The sequence below is a fragment of the Brachyhypopomus gauderio genome, chromosome 1 (assembly GCF_052324685.1).
Source record: "Brachyhypopomus gauderio isolate BG-103 chromosome 1, BGAUD_0.2, whole genome shotgun sequence".
NCBI lineage: Eukaryota > Metazoa > Chordata > Actinopteri > Gymnotiformes > Hypopomidae > Brachyhypopomus > Brachyhypopomus gauderio.
The window spans coordinates 4,144,273-4,167,867 of record NC_135211.1 but is presented as its reverse complement, the minus strand read 5'-3'; the positions used below and the strand labels follow the sequence as shown (position 1 = coordinate 4,167,867).

The 23,595-nt window shown below is 45.2% G+C and overlaps 1 protein-coding gene across 1 annotated transcript in view; it reads right to left on the bottom strand.

Annotated features, from left to right (window-relative positions):
- cntnap5b (contactin associated protein family member 5b) overlaps window positions 1-21,457 on the bottom strand; it is a 67,686-nt gene extending 46,229 nt beyond the window's left edge. The window contains exons 1-4 of the mRNA XM_077013181.1: window positions 21,242-21,457; window positions 5,173-5,283; window positions 3,958-4,151; window positions 1,862-2,009 (exon numbers count right to left, since the gene is read on the bottom strand). Of these exons, the coding sequence (XP_076869296.1) occupies window positions 1,862-2,009; window positions 3,958-4,151; window positions 5,173-5,283; window positions 21,242-21,335 (547 nt within the window). The 5' untranslated portion in view covers window positions 21,336-21,457. The remainder of the gene's footprint in view (window positions 1-1,861; window positions 2,010-3,957; window positions 4,152-5,172; window positions 5,284-21,241) is intronic.
- Window positions 21,458-23,595: the final 2,138 nt, after the last annotated feature.

Sequence of the window (23,595 nt, the reverse complement as noted above, 5' to 3'; positions counted from 1 at the left end):
GTTGCACCAGTGTCATTCGGAAACATTCGGTGGAGTATATAAAAACTCGTCAGCTAATCCGTACGATGGGGATCTGTTTTGGCAGGTCATGGCTGGATGCCTCTTGTGTGGTGGATTACTTTAGACAAGTATGGGATGCTGCTGATCTGAGAAAATCACACTACAGCACTACAGAGGAAAGACTTTAGGACTCCAGCATGTATGTGTGTGTGTGTGTGTGTGTGTGTGTGTTTTTATGTTGTACATACAAGACTACTGCTGGAACAGAACTACAGGAATGCAGTAGTAACCTGACATGACTTAAAGACTGACAGCAATAAGACTGCAAGTACAGGACAACAGGACTACAGGATAACCATCAGGGCTTTAGGACTACAGTGGTAAGAAGACTACAACAGAAGGTATGACTACAAAGCTCTGCTGGGACAGGACTACAGCAAGAACAGGACTATAGCAGGACTGCAGGACATCAGGAATTGCCCTGTCTGTGTTATCCTGCAACAACCATTCACATATGGATGGCACAGCACACAGAGTGAAACCAAACTGTTGATCTGTATGATTCTGCATCAGAATCGTGACTGGATGTGCTTTGGATTTTACGCCATTCTAGGATTCATGCCGATATGGCTGAGGTGTGAACCTCAAAGCTCCTCACAGTCAAAACCATGCATCTGCACCCACTGACACTCGGCTATAATGCCATTCGAAGGTCCAATTTGTCTGCTTTCATGCCTGACAACATCTGTGATGTAAGCTGCATAAACTACTAATTCGGTTCGAAGTGGAGAGACCAGCAGGAATACCGGGAATAAGCAGGAAAACCCAGCCCAGTCACAAATGGCTACACCACACTTAGGACCAAGGCTGTGTTCGAAACAGCCTACTACATACTACTGGCGTACTGCTTGGGCCCCAAATCAGTATGCAGTATGCAAATAATTTTTCCAGTACGCAAAATATCCTTGAATGACATACTACTTCTGCAAAATATTCCAGTATGCAACCAGAGTTATCTTTGTGGTGTACTACATCCCATCATGCAACACTATGTTCACGTGACCCCGTAGTATGCTTTGCCTTTGTCGCATACTGGAAACTGTACTGCATACTACTATGAGCAACAGTATGCAGTATCCAGTATATACTGAGTGCAGTATGCAGTATGTAGTATGTAGTAGGCTTTTTCGAACACAGCCCAAGCAGACGAGAAGGACATGACAGTGAGGCAAATGCCAGAGGAAGCCCTTTCTGGTGTTCTTACTGATCTGAGGTCAGTTATGGGTGCCGTAATGGTTAGGATTTGGGTAGGCAGGGATGGCCTAGGGTGCGTGTGAAAGGGCACCTGCGACCTACAGCATTGACAAATAAGGAAACCTTTATAAATATTTCAGCTTGGAGAAGGCAGCCTGGGTCGTCGGGATCTCCTGAGGTAATCAATTGATTTTCTTTGTTTTCTAGGTAAATGTCACACTACACCCTCATCATAAAAATATGAAAGTCATTTTAACCCAAACTTATATTTTGTTTTTGCTTTTTTGTTTGTTGGTTTTTGTCTTTTAAGATGCAAGGAAATAATCTTCAGTTTGACTTTCAGGGTAATTTCAGCTCATTTCAGTGAATTAAACTAAACTGCTTTCTCAGAGCATGTAGCGCATTTCTCTGAACGTGGATCGTTTAGCCAGCGTTGAAAAGAAACGCGTAACTCAACAGACTGATCAAAAGGCGCTAAAGCAGTTCTAAAATGAGCCATATGTATGCACGCGCAAGTAGGTCAGCTAGCTCAGGTTAGCAGATGTAGCATCTATGTTTAGTCTGAGTGTCAGATTGAATTAAGGCCAGAGGTGGCATGCGTACTCACTGTAGGAGCAGCCGTATACTTCCACCCTCATTCCGATCCAGCCTTTTGAACTCCAGGCTCGGGGCAGGAAGCGTAGGTAACGCGTTCGGATGGAGTGGGGCAGTTTGTGATGGGTCACCCCTTCTGCGTTAGTGTTACCTTGGAAAATCTGTAGACCAACAATTTCAACAACAGCAAAATTAATGAAAAGGAAAAACAAACCAGAGTGATCTATTTCACTCGGGGTAAATGTGCGAGCAGGCTCCAGATAGACAATTAATTGAGAGCGCATTCTTTTCAGCTAATTTTGCCAGGTTAATGTGGCTTGATCTAATACTCCCACACACAAATACATTTCCAAGCAGCAGTACCTTCCCACCTTGAAGCTTGTAAAGGGGAGGGAAAAAAGGAAATAAAAACACCCATTGAACTGAAATAAATAAAATGTCACTTCTGTTTTAGCATTCTTCACAGTCTGGTGAGTACCTCAGCGTGACTGACAGAAGCGCCATAACGGAAGCATACCGGACAGCTAACTCCAAATGTATATTTCTCCACACCCTCTTCATTTCTCGTGTTAACAGTCACCTTCAGTTCACGAGCTGGTGAATTCAACAATTCAACACAAACTGGTGAAAAGACGAGCTCTGTGCAATGCCATTTTCGTTCAGAGTAGCCAAGTGCTAACGAGGCTAGCGCTAGGCTGGAGAAGTCTGACAGCGCTAGCATTGCCGGGGGGCATGCTTCAAGCTCAACTGCATTAAGCAGACTTATGAATGACCCGAGGGCACCATGTTACGCCCATTATGCCCGATTAGCAGCCTATTCGATCAGCGTTCAATTAAAAGCCTCATGCCTGCAAACTGCAAAGGGATCTTCAAAAAAAAAAAAAACGTGCTAATGCAATTAGCATGAGTGTTTTGCTGGTGAAGATGTAGATCAAGGGTGTGGGACACATACTTCAATAAGGTAAAATGGTACAAAAAGTTGGCAGGTGATATGTTTTGCCAGTCTCTCTCTCTCTCTCTCTCTCTCTCTCTCGCTCTTTCTCTTTTCCTCTGTCTCTCCATCTCGCTCTCATCTCAGTTGCTCTCTGCCGGTTAGGCGAGATGAGAGCGTGTTGAGATGACAGCAGATCTGGCTGTCTTGCTGAGTGTCAGGCATGCTGGGAAAGAGCAAAGCGCTGATCGAGCTCTGAAATGGGTCCGATCGATCCAGAGAGAGGAGAGAGAAGTCCATTTGTTTGCCCCCCGACACGAAAGCAATGCAACTGCTGGCTCCAGTAACACGGGGGCCATCTGGATCGATTGCAGGGTTGTCAAAATAGAGCAGGGGTGGCGTAGGAGCTTGTTGGGGGTGGGGGGGTGGGAGTGAGAAGTAATGCTAACTGGGCTGAACCTGTGGGAAGACTGTATGACGTTCCTTGGACAAACGTGTGATATGTATGCGGGGTCGGAGTTGATCAATGATGCTGGATAAATGGCTTTCAGCTCCTTACCTACAAACTTTCACATTTCATTTCACCGCAGTGCATACAGCTATTATAAACACACTGCATAGCAATTCAATTAACAGAAAATCAAGCCAAACTAATTTGTCTCTATCCAGTGCCAATCATTGTTTAAGGTCCAAACTGCTGCTTGATATCTACCTCAGCTGAAAAATACTTTGATAACTGGTTTCTGCACTGAATTAGGTGTGTAAACCCAGGAGTGTAGGTAAAATATCAAACTTTAGGACCTGTTTCATATCCTAGGTAAGGAAATACATTAAGTGTATCAAATAGATCAAAACAAAACAACTATTTTGAAATTTAAACCTGTACTGCTGACACTCCTCTCTGTCTGTTCCAATATGGTTTCAGATATATGTGAGGTTTATTTTTTTATTTTTTTATGAGAGCTTACTGTTTTCTTTTGTTTATAGGCCAGTTGCACTGTTTTATAAGATTTTTGCACAGACATGCTTCTTTATGATTCTTTGTTTTAAAATAAAACTTGTGAAAATTGTATTGAACTTCTGTATTATTACAATCCTAATATGAAGCAGTCTGGCCTGGAGTCGAGGTAGAACTTCACTGTACCACCATATGGTAGGCTGAGAAGGAAGTGACTCACCCCCGTGTGATCTTCCTGCCTGTACTGTCTCCAGGCACTTCCTGTGTCACTGTACAGCAGTGTGTATCTGGACACCCAATCAGGGCTGCCGAAACGACCCTGTGTTGCCACGGCGGTGACCTCCACCCTTTCCCGCAGGTCGACCTGTAACCAGTGCAGTTGATCCTTGCGCTCAGGCACCCAACCTCCACCTCCTGACACACACACACACACATGCACATGCATACAAAACAAACGGATATATAGAACTGAAGCCCCAAACAGACATAAAATGTGTTCTTTTTAATTAAGCGTAATGAGGTCAACTTTGAGTACCATGTCAAACTTCAGCTTCAAAATGCTGAAAACATCTTAATATGAATTATATAACCTTCCTTCATTAGCAAAGCATCAACTTTTAATTAGCCTTGAAAAGAAACCTTTCAGCCTCCAGCCAGACACTTGGAGACAAGTCTCTGAGCTGTTATTTTTCTTTTCTTTTAACATGTCTTCTCCAACTAAATCTGTCCATAAAGCCACAGTCTGGTGCTATCTGTTCGTGTCAGTGTGCTATAGGTATGAAGACGGCCATGCTGGAACCACTGCGAATGCCATCAGGGCAAATCATTTTATTACATTCATTAAATCCCCAACTGGAGAATGCAAGATCATCTGACAATCTCCGACTACTAACGGAGAGGGAACACCATAGATTGAATGGGGGTGGATTTGGGCGCAGTAGTCGACTTGACCCCAGGTGTGATATTGGCCATATGTTGGAGATCACTTCTCCTGCAACTATATTCAATCCCTTCAGAGAGGGTCTATCCAGCTGAGGCGATAATTGTAATTTGTAGTTTGAAGAATCCGCACAGTAGTTAAGTTCAGATGTACTTACGTTCGACTAGGAGATAAAACACTTTTCACTTTTCAGGTTTGGTTCATAAAAAGTGTTCAATACAGGCATCAAAGATGATGTTAGTCATATATTGCTGTTTTATTAAAATTGTACCAAAGCCTCAAGTTTGATGCAAACTGTCACTCGGAACCTCAGAATGAGCAGGCGAAGTTCACTCAGAGAGAAAAACATTTAAGCCACCTTCTGAAGGTGAATTATTGAGGAGGTTCGAACACCCGAGGTGTGTGTGAGTGTGTGTGTGTGTGTGTGTGTGTGTGTGTGTGTGTGTGTGTGTCAGGGTGCGCGTACTAATCTGTGCGTGAAACGTGCTGACTCACCATCCCTCCTGTTGAGTTTGGCATAATATGGCGACTGGCTGTCTGAGGACGAAGAGGAACTCTGGAAAGATGTAGGAGGCAAGTTTGAGACGAGAGGCCCATTGCAGTGCACTGCAGAGGAAGAAGGAACGACATTAACATGGCTGCACGGCTCCGTAAATTACACTGTCCTCATCACGGACTTGACATGTTAAGAAAGTTTAAACTATTACAAATTATAATTTTTTACATTTGTGATATCCAAGGAAACTTTTTTTCTGTTAATTTGTTCGTCTGTGGTTTCTTAAACATATAAATTTAACCTTTCGCAGAAAGCGTCTTTGCAGTCTTGTGGTGTTAACCCTGTGGTCCTAACACAGATTTAGAAGGATCCCCAGATTTAGTAGGTGAAATCCAGCAACGAATTACAAATCAAGTCATTAATTAAATAGTATGTCCATGTCTTCAGATATATAAAATTGCTGGCACAGCACTGACTTAATTAAGTGCTGTAATGATGGTTTTGTATTCATTTAAAATAATTCAATGCATTGTAATATAATGAATGTCTAGTTGGATGGGAATGCCCCGGATTGGGCTCTGAATGATGGATAATGATTTTCCTTTACTCGATTCCTCTAACAGGAGTCATGGTATTAACTCAAATGGATTTGGCTTAGCCCTTTCCAAAATGCACTACTTATTTAAAGTTGGGTTTCTGTTTTCTTCCTTCTGTGTTTGACTTAATGACTCAACCTGGATTGACGTATGTCATGTTTTCAATCTCAAAATAATGATTTCAATTAGGCGATGTTAATCCGTGTGTAGCACAGATCATACGGACAAACAGCAGACAGCATCAGCATGTTTGCCACTTGGCAATGCGTTTCACTTTAATGTCTCTGTGTGTTTTGACGTGTGTCATGTTTTCGTTCTCGGAATGATGATTTCAATTAGCCAGGGTTAAACTACGTGTTCAGGCCGACAAAAACAGACAGAATCAGCAAGAGAGCCACCGGCAAACTGTAGGCTGACGAATCAACTCTAGTGTGTGGTTTGCTATACAGTTACCCCCATGGCAAGACAAGTTTATTTGTATAGCATTTTTCATACACCGGCAATTCAACGTGCTTTACAGAGCCACGAGAAGCTTATCCCGAGATCTATCACCTCAGGAAGGTTTCTGTCGGAATTATAAAAAAAGAAAGAAAATGTAGAAAATGTTACTGTCACACATTAAAAATGTTACTGTTAACCCCCCCCCGCCTTCTTCCCAGACTGAACAGGGGCGTGGTCCAGACACAACCAGCTGGAGACACTGTAAGCGTCACCAAGTGCCTGATACCTTGACAAATGCTCCCCCTGTACCCAATACTTCTGCTGGAGCTCCTCCCATGTGCTGCCCACCAGAAGGCACTCTTCCTCTGGGTGTTGCCTGTGGGTCCGGCTCTATGCCACGCCCCAAACCCAGGATGGTACCTCCTTCAGCGCCTCCTCTACCTGGTTGCAAAGAAGGCCCCGCCCCCACATGTCTCCTTGGTCAGTTGTGTCACTTCCTGTCCCTGTCAGTGTGTCTCTTCCCATCCCCCTCACTGTCCTAATGCAGTCCAATCCCAGTCCTGGTCCAGCCTGTTTCCCGGCCTCGTGTTTGGTCCCCTGCCTGTCCCAAAATGGAGCCCCAAAGCCCTGTATAGCCTCCAGGATCATCCTGGATTATGGCCCCAGATCCTGCCATAATGGTCCAATCCAGGACTCGCTGCCCACCCTCGTCACGCAGAGGGGGGGTGTTACTATCACTCCCTCTCTCACATCAAACGTACATAATAATGTGTTTAAGTAAAAACAAATTAAAAGAGGAAGAATAAAGAAATGGAAAATGAAAAAAATTATAATATAAGATAAGGGCATAAGTGCAGTAGCTGAAGTGGTCAGAAAGCACAGGGGGAATTTCAGGTTACTGTCTGCGTGCATCTCACAGCTTCACATACTTCATTCAAACTGGCTTCAGCATAATGGCTGCACTCTTATTCTAGGGATCGTTAATACACTATACTACCAAAAGTATTCACTCACCTTCCTTCACGCACATACACGATATTGCACATACACAACACTGCCAAAAGTATTAGCTCACCTTCTAATATGATCACATATGATCTTAAGTGACATCCCACATCTAATCCACAGGGTTCAATTTGATGTTGGTCCACCCTTTGCAGGTAGAACAGCTTCAGCTCTTCTGCGAAGGCTGTCCACAAGGTTTAGGGGTGTGTTTATTTGTGAGGCTTACCACTTCATGGCTGCGTTGCTGTCGTTCCCAAACACTTCCATTTTCTTTATAATACAGCTGACAGTTGACTGTGGAATATTTAGGAGTGAGGATATTTCTTGACTGGATTTATTGCACAGGTGGCATCTTATCACAGTTCCACGCTGGAATTCACTGAGCTCCTGAGAGTGACTCATTCTTTCACAAATGTTTGTAAAAACAGTCTGCATGCCTAGGTGCTCAATTTTATACACCTGTGGCCATGGAAATGAATGGAATGTATGTCAGAATCCGCTGATCTGAGGTCAGTCTCCACTATCTAAGATGTATAACAGGCTTGTATTTTTCCTTTATATCAGCTTGTGGAAGTGGTGGCATCTTTACAGAAGTAGAGAAGAACACAGCTGTCAAAGCACTCTCATTATAGAAGCTCTGGGTTCAAGCCCAACTGAGTAACTGCCATGTGACCCAAATCCAATCACACAATCCCAAAATGCTCTGCTATCTCTATTGGAGGCTATGAAAAGCTGCTTTAGACAATGCCATGATTTTTTGCAATTTCACAAGCAGACCTCCTGCACCCTGATTTGCCATTGTACGTGATAAAATACGATATGTACCTCCCTGACTCATCCAAAATTGATCAGGCACCTGTAGACGTGAGTCCTGTCGTGGTGGATGCCCACGTAGGGTCGTTTTTAAAGGGTTTTAATAGTGGAGAAGAGATCATAGTTATCGCTCATACTTAACGGGCTATGATGCAACCATGGAGTGTGGCACAGAACTATAATCTCAGTGACGGGAGACGGGGGGGGAGACGGGAGACAGAGGGAAGCGACAGGGTGTCTAAGTCATCTTTTTACTGCTCGAGCAGGCTGCAGTGATTTTTCAGCTAATTAACCTTTCAAAAGCCTTTTGAACAGTCTGACGTTAAATGACATTGCTTTCAGTTTTGCAAATTGATTCCAAATGGGGGAGATAAGAGGGGTGCAAGGGAAGCATGGTAGAGGTTGAAGAGGTGTTTTTTTTTGTTGTTTTTGTTGGGGTGTGTGTGTGTGTGTGTGTATGTAAGAAAGAGAAAGGAGAGAGAGGGAGAAGAGTGATTATGAGTGGATAAGCATGCAGGATGGTAAAATCCCAGGAGTGAAAGTTAACCCCCTTGTGTCTCTCTCAGGCTCTGAGAAACATCAGAAACATCTCAGCAGGCAGTTCCAGACTCCCAATACTTCCAGCACACACACACACACACACACACACACACACACACACACACACACACACACACACACACACACACACACACACACACACACAGACAATCAGAGCTGGCAAGATGATGTGGTTCTAACATCTGGAAGCATCTCTGATATAGGTGGACTTCATAAACGCTGCTCCTGCCAGGGATTCATACATTGCAGGACAGATTGAGGACTGTCAGAATCACCACAAGACCCTGACGTTACCAACGCCTTCCGGGCTCGCAGACACCCAGATGATCGTAGCATGATTGACATAAAAGAAAGAAATAATTTAAAAATCGATAGCGTGTGTTCAGTCGGTGGGGAGGGGTGGGGTGTGTAAATCTGCAGGGTGTGAGGTTTTCTCTGCTGCTAGAGATGGAGAGACACACAGTGGGCAGTCACTAGTCGGGGTGCACTGTCCCCACTGGAGACTCCCTGAAGGCTGTCCCCACTGGAGACTCCCTGAAGGCTGTCCCCACTGAAAGTTGGGGTATGAACTCCCATAGCATCTGGGAGCAGTGGAAGACAAAATAAAACCAGGCCAGAATCACACCAACCGCTCCATTATTACCAGTGAAGTGTGTCAGTGAGGAATGGACCGCGACCTTGATCACACAGTTGGTCCTGAACCTGTGAATCAGCCTGCAGTGAATCTGGTGTGATGGACTGACAATGCCTTTTCTAGAAAACAATTAAATGAGACTCTTTCTGGTTGTGCGCGTATGTGCATGTGCAGGAAGTCAATTGATCAAGTGATGTTTCCGTGATGTATGCATCACTAACAAGGAGACCCCACCCCCACCCGGCCCCCTTCCCAGCCCCGCCTCCCAGTCAAGAGTTCCCCTACTGCAAAGACGCAACATTATGCTAATGAGATCCAGTGGCAGGGCGGGGCTAAAGGCCATCACACACTATCCCGGTGCTTTCTGACAAACAGTGGATCGAGATGTCGGACTCATGCAAACCTTGCAGTTACTGGAATGCCTCAACGTGTACTAAACGCAGTCTGAAAATATTTCAAAAATTATTTAATAGATAATAAGAAGTTCGCCTGCAGACTAACACATCCTCAGGTATAATACCCTTTCCATCGTGTCACTGTCCTTTGATCTATAAATTATTTGAACTAAGACACCTCACTACTGCAACATCTGTTTACAGAGCCCTGACAGATTCAGTTTCTGCTCTTGGTGCCACTGTTGAAAAGTTGAGATTAATTAATTGACTCTACTGGCTAGCTTGTGCAACACCTGTTATCTAGTTAAAGCTGCCTCGTGTGTCAACGTGATAGACATAACTGGTTTGCAGTTCACAGAAGAGCTATTCTTGTTTGGTGTTGCACACAAATGTCCTGTTTGGTGTTGGAGCTGGTCACACTTGTAAAGCGACTGCCGTCTGCCATCTGATATTTTTAAATTGCCCCTATCAGTCTTGGACAACCCTTTGGCTCCCGCAGAATTATGGGATGGCTTATGGGCTGTGGAGTGAACGATCACCTCAGAATTTCCCATAAAGAAGTACATCACCTCTACGTACAAATACCGTATGATGAGAACCATTTGTATTCAAACTACTTTCTGGGCTGACAGTAATTTTGTGTACAATAGAAGGAAGAGGGATTCAGATTTGGACAGGTGGTGCATGGGACCGGTGGAAAGTCTCTAAAATGGTCTTCTTCCCTGCTTTATATGATTTGTCAGTTCTGTTTCAGACATTCAAAAGGCCACTGACAGCACTAGAAGGTCCATGTCTGATCAAAAGATTATTGGGTTTGGAGCTTTACAGTATTCAGGTGCAGCCTGAAAGCTCTGTTGGTTGCGTGTGGCGGGTTTTTGGGCTTCACGTTTGCTGGGTCGGTCGAGCACTTTCATGATGAACAGACCGTGCAGCCTGCAAAGGTGTTTCTTTGTGATACGGAGCTGAGAGTCAATGTTAAATTAAAACATGGAGGTTTGATACTAGAGTTTTGTTTTTGCCAACAGAGTAACAGTTTTGCAACTCAAGTTAATGGAGCCCTCAAAGTTTAAATAGTTTATTATATTTACAGCATTTGGCAAGCTCTCTTATCCAGGGCTACTTGCACGTCATCAGTATGACCGTAAGGGTGTCTCTCTGGGAACCAAATATTTGCATTGTTAGCGCCATGCTATGGCTGCTCTATCCACTCTATTCAATATAAGATCTCCAAGCCAGGGGCGGCACGGTGGTGTGGTGGTTAGCACTGTCGCCTCACAGCAAGGCGGTCTGGGTTTGATTCTCGGTCTGGGCTGCTCTGTGTGGAGTTTGCATGTTCTCCCTGTGCCTGCGTGGGTTTCCTCCGGGTACTCCGGTTTCCTCCCACAGTCCAAAGACATGCGTGTTAGGTTGATTGATCATGCTAAATTGCCCGTAGGTGTGAGTGCGTGCGTCTGTGTTGGCCATGCGGTGGACTGGTGACCTGCCCATGGTGTACCCTGCCTTCGCCCGGAGATGTTGGGATTGGCTCCAGCCCCCCCGTGACCCCGACTAGTGGGATTAAGCGGTTCAGATAATGGATGGATGGATGGATCTCCAAGCCAGCAGAGCAGTAAACTGTCAGATTGGATAATCAGATAGAAGCAGTTAGTGATAGTCCCCCTCATGTAGATCTCTGATGATTGTGTTACGGTACTGTGTTGACTGTCATACACATGTAACATGCCTTCACCAGCCCACCTGAGAATGCCCTGTAGATTAACGCCCTGCAGATTAACGAGCAGGTGGCTTACAGCGGCAGCCATGGTCGAGGGAGAGGTGGGTTAACTGACATACACACCCCTCTCAAACCCAAAACATTCATTGCCAGCTATTTTATTTACATTTTGCTTTGTTCGTATAAAAATACTAAGACGACCCCAATTTTTTTGCCCAGTACCGTGAAAACAGTCAGAGAAGACGATATAGTGAGCTTAGCAGCCGTACCAGCCAAAGGAATGAGAAACACAACAGTCGTAAACAGCGATAGCAAATTGGCAAAGCGAAAATGCAAAAGGCGAACAGCGGCGGGCGGGAAGCCGCGTGCGAGCTCTCTGACAGCTGCGCGGGAGCAGCGGGCTCTCCCCAGAGCTCGTTGTCATTCTCGTGGCGTTCTCCTCTCCGTCTCGTCTCGTCAGACGCTCGTGGTGCCCCCGCGAGCTGTTCGGCCCCGCACCCGACATCGCCGCGAGGCGTTGAGCTTGACGAAAAGTGTGGGAACGCCAGGTTTGAATCCCAGCCGTGCCATGCGGCGCCTAGCTACACTTCCGTCTCGTTTAAAAAGGAGGGGCTGGTGCTTTATCCATGCTGCCTTCACAGCAGTGCGTGTTGTTTGAACTATAACCTCTGAAGAGATTGCTCTCTTTAAGGGTTGTGCTGAAGGTAGACCCTCCTCAAACCACTACAAAGCAGCATAACATAGTCAAGTAATTACTGTTAGCCTTCTGGGTCTCAGTCCCAGTTCGTTTTTTTGTATTTTTTCGAAATGCAAGAGAATAGCATACATAGGACACTTCAGTTCAACTGTTGTTACATGCTACCAGTCATCACTAAAATAGTTGCTCCTATTTGGAGTGAAGGTCTTTGGAGAAAGGTCTGGATGGGGGGATTAGTGGAGGGGTCAACTCTTTGTTTCTCTTTCTTTAGAACTATAAATATGGACTTCTACTAGCTGGGCCATCCAGTGGAGGATGGGTTCCCTTTTGAGTCTTGGTTCTCCCGAGGTTTCTTCCTAATCTCCACCATCATAGGGAGTTTTTCCTCGCCACTGCCGCCCCTGGCTTGCTCATTAGGGAGTTGCACCCATGCGCTTGTAAAGGTGCTTTGTGACAACATGTGTTGTAAATAGTGCTATATAAGTAAAATTGACGTGACTTTCTGTGGTCGTTTAGCAGAAGCAGTTTTAGATAGAACAGATGTGGTACCATGTTATTATTAAACGTATACACACATGAATCGTACATGTCTGAATACAAACTCATGATCCTACATAATTTTCATAGATCTTTGGCAAATGAAATGTCTTCCTCAGCCAACCTGATTAAAGTCATCAGCTAATTACTGAGACCTTCACAAACTCAGCAAGCTGTTCAGGACTTAACCGAACCTGTACAGTGACGGGGGACTTCACGAATGGCGGCCCACTGTGCATATGTAAACAGCATTTTGGTGCACACTTTAAATACAGGCACATTCATTAAAAGGACCCCCAATAGCAAGTGGAGATTATTTACATACCCTGCCTCCCTACAGGTTGCCAAAGCACAGTGGTGTGTATAGCCCCACCCCTATATTGGGACCCACCCTCCCCCAAGCTTGGCATTAATGAAGGGGGTGTGTTTACAGGGGGCATTTTCTTAGCTGCATTCGTCTCTAGCTGTGTTTATGTATGTGCTTGAGTGCACTGCTGTGTGTATGTGTGTGTCTGCCTTTAACTACTACCACATACCATGTGGCACATTAACACTACTGGCTACTGAAGGCTAAACACACACATATTCATATACGAACATAAATACATTTACATCCACTTTATCGTCATTAGCAAACAAGCAAACCCACACTGATCAAGCCTGCCTTCTCACTGAGTGTAAAAGGATAGAAGAATCGCTCCCAGGTAACGCTGGAAGGGATATTCCAGGAACCAGCCAACGACCCGAAGCTAACCTAAACTCCTCTTCTGTGAGGCAGTGCTGTCGATCCGGATTAGCCCACAGTGCCTCCTGCATCCATGGCTTTGGTCCTGACCCCAGCTGGTCCTCTGGGTTCAGCCCTCCCCAGCAGAGCCCCACTGTGTCCGAGCTACACTGTAGAGCCCTCCTCATACAAACTCTTAGAGGCTTTTTCCAGATCAGACCAGGTCAGCAGTTTGGATAAACAGAACGGAGGGGGCCGTGAGATGGAGCGAGACGAGGGGAGAGAGAGAGAAGGATAGAGTGAGGGAAGAGAGAAGGAGAGAAACAGTCACCAGCAACAGTCAGACACAGACAGGCAGACTCATGCATTTTTCATCGCAGCGCTCCCGTCTTTCCAGAGTGGGCAGGGGCCGCACCTGAGCCCCGTCCTCCGCCCACACGCTGTGTGCCGAGGGGCCTCCGAGCTCCACTTTAGCGCTCACACGCTCCGAACCACCCCGGCATTCCGGCATCCACATTCCCTCCGCATCCTCACCCCCCCCCCCCTCCACCCGGCAGGCACCCGTCATGCCCCAAATGCGATGTCAGAATGTCAGTTCTGAGACATTCTGAGAGATTCTGAGACGTTCTGAGACATTCTGAGACGTTCCGAGACATTCTGAGACGTTCTGAGAGACGGGACGCATCGCCCTGTCTCGTGTCCTCTCTGCTGTGTGTTCCCTCCGCTCGGTACCCGGTGAGGTGATGGTGAAGATGTGTGTTCTCACGCCTCCTGTTACTGAAGCAACGGAGCGACGAGTAATTAAAATGCAGGCGATACGGACGACGTGGACGTTGTCCAGGCGGTTGGGGGATTAGCCGTGACCTCGTTACATGCTCGCCTGGGACACAGAGGGCTGATACAACGTGATGCAGGGGAGATGTGTACACACACACACAACCCAGTTCATATCGATGATAATGGGAAGAGGAGCAGGAGCAGTTGATATCACTGACCATATATATAAAATAAGGAAAAATGCTTCATGTTCTATAAACAGTGTTGCGAATAACGCCGTTAAAAATAACGGCGTTAGGTAACGGCGTCATTTTGTCAGTAACGGGATAATATAATTAATTACTTTTCCTGTCGTTACAACGCCTTTGATGTTACTGGTCATTAAAAGCGGTGCGTTACTATATATTGATATACTAACAGTAATCCGAGCGGACCGCTGCCCAGGCTAGTGAGGAGTAACAGATCTCGATAGGTCACAGTTCTCGGTGTAACATCTGTTTAACTTAACAAGTCAGTAAGCGATTGGCTAAGGCAGCGTTATGGTAGCCAATCAGAGCCAGTGTTTTTACACGCGTGCCGAAGCACACGACACAAACGGAGAAGAGGCAGAAATGGCGAGTCAGGAGTAAGCCAAAGAAAAATCATTTTCAAGGTGGCGATATAAACATTATTTAAGAAAATACTTGAAGTTCCCGAATGTCTACCAGACTGGGTTTTTGATTTATTTAATTAAGAATAGAGGTTGTATTAAGTTTACTTCTGTTGTGAACAAACCAGTTATCTCAGGTTGAGAGAATTTAATTTAATTTGATAGATGTAAATGCACTTTATATAGTGTAAATGTTTACTTTTGCTTCTTTTTTTTTCAAAGATTTGGGATTTTAAAGGATTTTATCCTGCACTGGTCTGTTGATGTGCAATAAATATCAAAAGTTAAACATCTTTATGATCTACTCATTTCAATTGACTGTGAAAACTGCTTTTTCAAAAAATCCTTTATTCATTGACATATAACTTTTTATGCAAATAGTTACTTTCCCTGGTAACGAGTTACTTTTATTATAGAGTAATTCAGTTACTAGTGTAACTCAGTTACTTTTTTGAACAAGTAGTGAGTAACTATAACTAATAATTACTTTTTTAAAGTAATGTTCCCAACACTTTCTATAAATGGTATACTAACTTGTCAACTGTGGAAGTTCACACAACTGTAATTGTGGACTTTCTGTATATCTGCACCATTAGATCATGGACAAGTCAAAGTTGCTAATGCAAAAGAATTGCTTTTTGTTCAGCAATTCTATTGTTCAGATCAGTCTGTGCAGTACTCATATGGAGAAATATGGAGAAACTCCTAAAACCATAAAAAAACGTGAGGCTCAGATTCCCCCCAGATCCTCTCTCGTCATTGGCCAGTCATCATTTGGGAGATCCTTTTGGTGGGTCACATGACTGACACTCATCATGAAGCTGATGGAGTCTGCGGTGACCGACACAGCTTGCTCCGGGGAGGAGAGTCCTGGAGCGTACAGCTAAAGTTCAGAAGACTTGAGAAATTATCCGTTCGGGTGCCTGAAGTCATGTGTGGCTCCTCTATGAGGTGGAGCTGTGCAGAGAAGGAGCCAAAGGACAGATCCATGCTCTCGGTCCACACCACATGAAGACGTGGTCCACACCATATGAAGACGTGGTCCACACCACATGAAGATGTTTGAACTTGCCGGCCCAGTCCGCTGACACTGCTCAGGTTGACCACAAAGAAAGCCCTGTTCATGTGTGAAAGTGCATAGCTGTCACACACGTGAGGACTGAAACTAAATCAAAGCTTGGAGCATGAAGAACTTCTAAGCTCCTTTAAGAACCTCAGAAGCATGTTCATGGAAACATTAACTTTACAGAGGATTTGAGCCAAAGCAGTGACATTTTTTTCACATATTTTGTAGCAGACTGCTGGATAAGGCTTAGATGTGTTTGTTCTGAATAGCCCTTTCTTTTCTGCACGGTTATTAATTAGCCAGACCCATGTTTATATTGTGTCTCATTTCATGATAAACCTGGTTTGTTGCTCTTTAGGCTCTGAGTGGGCTGGCTTCAGATAGGGTCTGTTTGTTTGTTTTAGCCTACCAACATGCTGATTTAAGTCAATTACACTTCTGATTGGTTCCAATGGCATCCTGCCACGACTCTTGTCCAATTGGTAGATATCCGCTTGGCTGAAAAACCATCTACACTTAAGACTTACAAAAAAAAAAGAAAAAAATAACCCCACAGAACTCGGCAGGCAGCAGTTTGCAGTTCTGCGCGCCTTTTCTTCTTCTGGGCTAGCGCGAAGCCATCTGCGCGCGACGGCACCTGTGCTGTAAATCCAATTATCGCGCGCTGGCATGTTTCTCGAGGCCTGTTTGTTTTCGTAGCGCCCTTCGTTTGGAGGCGCGAGCCGACGTGGTCCGATCCATCGGCTCCGCCCGCGCGGCGTAAATAAGGAGCGGGTTTGTACACACGCCGTCGGCGTTACGGCGCGAGGCTCACGCCGACGCACGCGAACATGCCCAGACATATGCAGAGCAACGCGTGCACACCCAATGCAACGCGTAGGCACGTATGCACAAGCAGATTCGTACTGCACAACTTTTTTCTTTTTTTAGGTTCCATTAAGTAATATACCAAGTGTAGGCGCTAAAAAAACCCGAAAAAAACTGTGTGCAATAAAATGTTTTGTAATATTTACATGAGGCGCTAAGTCAGTTTATTTAGATTCATAAAGGGTTTTACTTACAGTGATAAATTAACATGTATATATGGTATGACACACTGATCGTGTTATACTCGTGTTATACATGTAATGTCTCCGTGTTGGCATAGTACATATTCAAGTGTACCTGCAAATTACACATACACACACAAAGAATGCCTTAAATGATAGGTTCACAGCTTTTCAAACAGTACCTTATTAAAAAGGCTGCTTCTTGTAATCGTGCATAGCACAGACGCCGATAAAATTGAAAGCTTCTCACTGGATATAAAAGACTACAAAAACACAGATAATTGTCTTTTTTGTTAGAAAATGGTAAGCCAAAAGGGTCGTTTTGCATGTTCAGTGCGCAGTCTGGATATATATTTGGGAACACTTTGGAGCCTGGGATTAAAAACATTTCAAACTTTTAAAGTTTTTAAATTTATCTCTCTCTCTCTTGCTAGGTATCTCTCTCTCACTCACACAGACACACACGCACAGAGAGAGAGAGAGAGAGAGGGGGGGGGGGGGGACGGAGCTGGTGGATGAAGAAAGGCAGGTGGAGACAGATGAAGTTGGAGGCCGCCGGCGTGGCTTTCCCTCCCAACGTTATTTACAGCGCACACACGGACAGGCAGCGCTATAACAGCGAGGGAGAGCAGCGCCCTTATGAATACAAATCACCGCGCGCGCCCGCGCGCTACGAGGCACGCGGAGATACCGCCGCTAATTGGCGCGCGCACATCACGGAGTTATCTAAAGCCGGTCCCCGCCAGCTCGAGTTGAATTCGCGAGGCCTCGTACCCTGCAGAAAGCTCTGCGGATCTCAAAGTGTGCAGAACAGAGAGAGTACACTGGGTTCTTCCGGCGCGAGCTGAAGTCCGCTCTCTTTGGCGCGCGTGAGACGCGTAGCGGCGCGCGTGCAGCTGCCTTCAACCACGACAGCTGGAACGGAGCCCTGGACATTCACATTTCAAAAACCCGAAGCCGCTTGGATGCAGGGACGAAAACGAAGTGATTTTTTTTTGCTCGTGTGTAAACCAAGGGGGTTTGAAGGGAAGTGCGCGAGGGGCCAAGCGAAACAGTCGGTTGGCAGGCGCACGGTGCAACGACGTCAACGGCCCCGCGCGAACGCACACAGCCCCGCCCCCCCAGCATGGCACGGGACGCCCGCTTTTAGTGCCAAGCGCCGATGAAGAAGCAGGATGCATCGCCAGTAGGGCACTTAAAAGAGGTTCCTAATCATTTGTAGAAATGTTTTCATTCAAATATTGGCACAAGCTGTTATTCAGCAGTAGAGTACACCTACTGACAGTGTCCCAATGGCTCATTAGCTGTTCCTACATGTGACAGCCAGTAGACATCCTGACTCCTACATGCATCTCTACATTAGCACCCCTGATTAGCTGTGCAGACCATCACAGTGGAAACAGACCAATCACCAGTCATAAAATGCCATAATCGACCAGTTATTGAAAGAGTGCATGGCAGCAAACCACACCCTATCACACTTATGTTTGCTGGGTTTGTGAGCAGGGAGTGAGTGTAGGGTCAGCATTCATGAAGAAGGTGAGACTAGTGTAGGTTACCTACACATAGCAAGCATTACCTGCATATGGTTGACAACATAGGGAAGTGTAGACCTGTGTGGTCAAAGGAGGTGTGTGTGTGTGTGTGTGTGTGTATATATATGTGTGTGTGTGTGTGTGTATATGTGTGTGTGTGTGTGTGTGTGTGTGTGTGTGTGTGTGTACATGCGTGCCTTTAGCTACTAAGGTTAGGTTCAAACAGCAGCTATAGATCTGCCTCTTGTTTGGGGGTGAAATTAAATCTGACACTTGTGCTGACAAAATTGGGCCAATTATTGACTTGGCCAATAATCTACTGCACTGTGCAACCTTGGCGTTTTCAGAGAGGGCAAGAAAGAGATGAGAATGGTGGGGGGGGTGTCAGGGAAGTTGGAGGGGGGAAAGAACAAAATCGCATTAGGTCAAGCATAAAATAGAAAAATGATCATAAACTCATAAATGACAGACTAGATCTAGATTTAGATCTAAAAACAAGTTCTATATCACAACAGAGTATCGAAGGCACCATCAAAACATATCTCTTTCATCCTGTCAGAATGATGAGACAGGACAAAGATTCTACCAAACCTTTCATTACAAATGAGACCAATCCTACCATCACCACAGTCCAGTCTGTGTGTATCCTCTCCTCACGCCTGGCTGCTTCATACTGGGAGAACTGGGGAAACTGATCCCGCCCCCCCACGCTTTCCACTATCGCGTGAACGTCCCGTCGTAGGGGTTGTGTTTACTCACCAGATGTTTGATACTGAGTCAGTGGAGCAAAACATAAGTCATCTGTCTTAAACATAAGACAGAAGCCGAATCCTTTTGCGATGTGTGGTTTTTTGAACAGTATGTTAATCATAATTGCGTGTGACTGGGTATAATGATGGAGGGATATTAGTGCAAATATTAGTATCGCCATTAGTAGCAGAGTGGGGCTGGTTCAGCACAACAGATGGATTTAAGCTCCTAGTTCACTGATGCACTCAGTTTTATTTCATTTAATGACTGATGTGCCTACACACATTTTAGTTCATGAATGAAACTTACTGTTAATTGCCTGTAACACACATAAAAACATCTGTGTTACAGGAAGACACGCTCAAGCAATGTAATACTCACTACTCCCCCACCGCGTACACACACACACACACACACACACACACACACACACACACACACACACACACACACAATGTACAATGTGGATCTGGAGCACTTCAAAACATCACCCCAGATCTTGCTCTTTTCAGACAGAACCAGACCATCCGATTGGACACGTTCCATTAGCATGGCGAACACCAGACCCCGGCGTTTTGTATCTGTATACTATTTCATATGCATATTCATGAGCCTCAGATTAAAAGAGCGCATATTCGAATGAGGACGGGGCTCCAGTGCAGCGTGGAGGATTTGCATAATGAGGGGCAGGTCCCAGCGCTGTTGGTGCGAGGCGGAGGGCTTCTCTGAGTACACCACCGCCCCACGGTGAAGCCCCACGAGAGACGGAGTCAGCTGACCTCACACTGGGGGGTTCAGGGCTACACTGGATTATGCTGTGCTTAACCCCACCAGGAGAGGGTCACGCCAAGGGTGAGGACTTTCAACACGCACTGAATCTTCTGTGTGTCTGATGTGTTTACTCATCACTGTACCGTTTGTACAGAGTGCAATGTAGCTTTCAATGTAGAAATCTTTTGGTGCCCAGACTTAATATAAAACCTCATTCAGATGATTTGATACGGTACAGGAGAAAAGGGAGGAAGAATGGTGTTAAAATGTATTCATGTAAAATGTATTCATTTAACAACTGTCGTTATTTTACAGGAAAAGCCCCTCTCAAATTAGCACGAGTTACTTTAAACAATGTAGAAGTGTCATATTAACATAATAAAAAATATGAAGCTCTGTCTTACGCACACATACCATTACTTACTACATCTTAATTAGCGCACGCTGAGCCGTTATGCATCGACTTGAGGCAACGTGTGGGGTTTGGAGATTCCTGAATCCATATGGTAATAATGGACCCTCAAGCAGCAGCTATATGGAAAAACAGCGCACCCTGGCGGTAGCGTAAAAATAGCGCCGCACAATGAAGTCACCGAAAGGTAGTCTGGCTTTTACCTTCAAATGATAAATAATATAATGATGAGAAATTAAGGAATTTTGCATTAAACGCGTTTAAAACGAGACCTAAAAGCTGCGTAATATTGCCAACTTTCCATCTAAATCATTTTTGTCGGTTTTCATTGTTTTTTATTGAATTTCAACTTTCTTCAACGCTTCTGTTTTTAAAATAACACAGAAAATGGAGAGAAAAACTAAACAAACCCCCCAAAATCCCACCAGACCCGAAATAGGTTTCCATCGAAATGCGAGGAATGCGACGTGAATAAAAATGTTCACTATATTGGTCATCTGTCCAACTTTAATCAAGACATGTCCGAGACGGCGAGAGGATGGACGTGTCAGTCGGAATACCTTTACACACCTTTACACACCCACCATTCCTAAGGGCAGAGCAAAAAGCCAGTGGTCTTGCATCTGCGTCATGTTCGTATATCATTCATGCTCTTGTCAATATTTAGACCATTTATTATGAAAGATTTTTGAAACGGAACAGGTTTGGGTTTTTGCAAATTAATCACACAACTCGCATATAGAATAGTGGCGACTAGCTTTATGAATGAAGTATAGGGAATTAAGAAGCAAGATTGCCTGGATGCGCACATATACAGCTATTACTAAAAGACAATAGTGAAGATGGTGTGTTCAGAAATGGGTGTTTTGGAGTGTCCAGGTACACGAGGTTAAATGACACAGAGCCACGGTGTCCTGTCAGATGAAGTGCGGAGTTACTCACAGTTGTTGGCGGCCAGCGTGGAACGGAGCGCGCACAGGACCGTGAACGCGAGCGCGCGGACACCGAGCACACCGCGCACAAATCGCCGAGCCATCTTCTCCAAATCACGGTGTTTATCCAAAGTTGCGCAATATCCCCGCTCGGCGAACAATAGGTCCAAAACGCGTCGCCTCCAACCGTTTTGGCTCCGGTGCCTCCTCTACCCGCGAGCTAGTGTTGCCGGTGATGAAATAGCGAAGACACCCCCCCACCTCTCAGCTCCTCTTAAAGACATACGTGTCTCCCCAGGAACGCGCACACACACTCCGACACACACCGACACAACCAGGACACGGAGTGCCCGGCCAAGTTTGATCATTACATAACATATACATCCCGAGACTCGCTTGCCATATGAAGCGTAGTCTACTCTGCGAATAATGCACACGCATACACACACACACACACACACACACACACACACACACACACACAGAGAGAGAGAGAGAGAGAGAGAGAGAGAGAGAGAGAGAGAGAGAGAGAGAAGACTTACTCCGAAAACCTGGGGCTCCATTTGCGCCCCCTTTCTCTGTAGTGACTGTCATCTTATAAGAGTCCTCAAACAATAACCTCCAGCATTGTTTACATGCATTCTCAATATCTACATCATGCCTGCTTGTTATGAATAAAAGAGCACAGCTGCTATATATGCTACTCTGAGAAGTTTATATATGTTATAGTTATTCTATGCCATATAACTAGATATACAGTTTGATAGTTAAAACTACTTATACTCCTGTATCAGTAGGCCTATATACAGTATATATAGTAATACCTGCTACAGCTTTCAGTGCCACTGGTTCTATAATTAGATCACAGAGGTGTAGCAGAAGTGAGATTTAAGATTGCATGTAAAATCTTTTTGATTTATGTTTTAATATTTATGGATAAATTTACAAGGGACATGCTTAAAATCTGACTGAAAAACCAAAGGCCTCATTACAATTTCCCTTACCTGATTTTAGTCAATTCCCAAATCACTAAATTGTCTTTTCATTAAGCACACATAGGATTTCGAAATAAGTGAGTTCCATCAGCGTTTATTTTTATCCCTCTCTAGATTAAAACACTCCTGGCATTTGATGCAATAGTTTAAACTTTCTGTAATCTGTTAGTTGAAGTGATCACAGAAACACAGAAGTGCATGTGTTGGTTTTAGATTATAGTAATCCAGATTAAAACTGTAATTCCAGAAATCATCTGGACAGGGGGCAATATCATCCTCCATTCAAGCGTCACAGAATTACACACACACTGCATTAGGGGATGGGTACAGTGATGCATGAGCACATACAGCTCAACAATGCACTGATAGGTGTGTTTGGTTTGTGTGTGTGTGTGTGTGTGTGTGTGTGTGTGTGTGTGTGTGTGTGTGTGTGTGTGCGCGTATGTGTGTGTGTGTGTGTGTGCGTATGTGTGTGTGTGTGTGTGTGTGTGTGTGTGCGTATGTGTGTGTGTGTGCGTGTGTGTGTGTGTGTGTGTGTGTGTGTGTGTGAAGGCATCTGAAGGCATTCAGGCCTGTACTTCTCTGTGCCTTCATCAAAGGAACAGAATGAGCCTGAGCAGTACAGTCAGGTGGCCACGCCCACGCCTCATTCCGTATATATGCATTTCGGGATGACAGACCCTCAGAGTCTCCCTGTGTCTTGACGTGAGCACGCACCGACCCGGCCGCCACAGGTCAGTCTCCTGCCTGAGGGGGCTTTAGAATCCCCGCGTGCAGCGGGGGGGGGGGGGGGGGGGGTCACCCCGGTCTCCTCTCCTCTACTCCTGACTGGACCTCACTCTCCACGTCTCCCTGCTTTACACTGCCCCCCCCCCCCCCCCCCGCTCCTGCCTCCTCTTTGACTTTCTCCCTCTCTCCATCCCTCTCTCCATCTCTTCTGCCCATTCCTTCAGTCTGTGGCTGTGCAGTGTGAATTATACAGGTGCCGCAAACAAGACTGGGTAAACAGTAAAATATTTATGGGCATGGCTGGACTTTTTTTTTTATTATTATTTTATTTTCACTTGATTTCTTTTTCATTGTGCTGTTGGGGCAGAAACTGGAATATTTTGCTCTGATTTCTCCAGAAATGTAATTTCTCAGACTTTACTCTTCAGACGTTATATCTTCTATCTTCTCCCACGTGCTCCTCACACCCTGTACTGGTAGCCAGTCAGGTCAGTAACACAGCAGTGGGCTCCAGGACTCCTACAGAGTGATATTAACAGGGTTACAGCAATAATGACACTACGTGCGGAGCAAAGCAGCTAACATACCCACACGACTGCCTTTGGCCATCACAGCCAATCATGCGTGTGCAGTGAGGGAC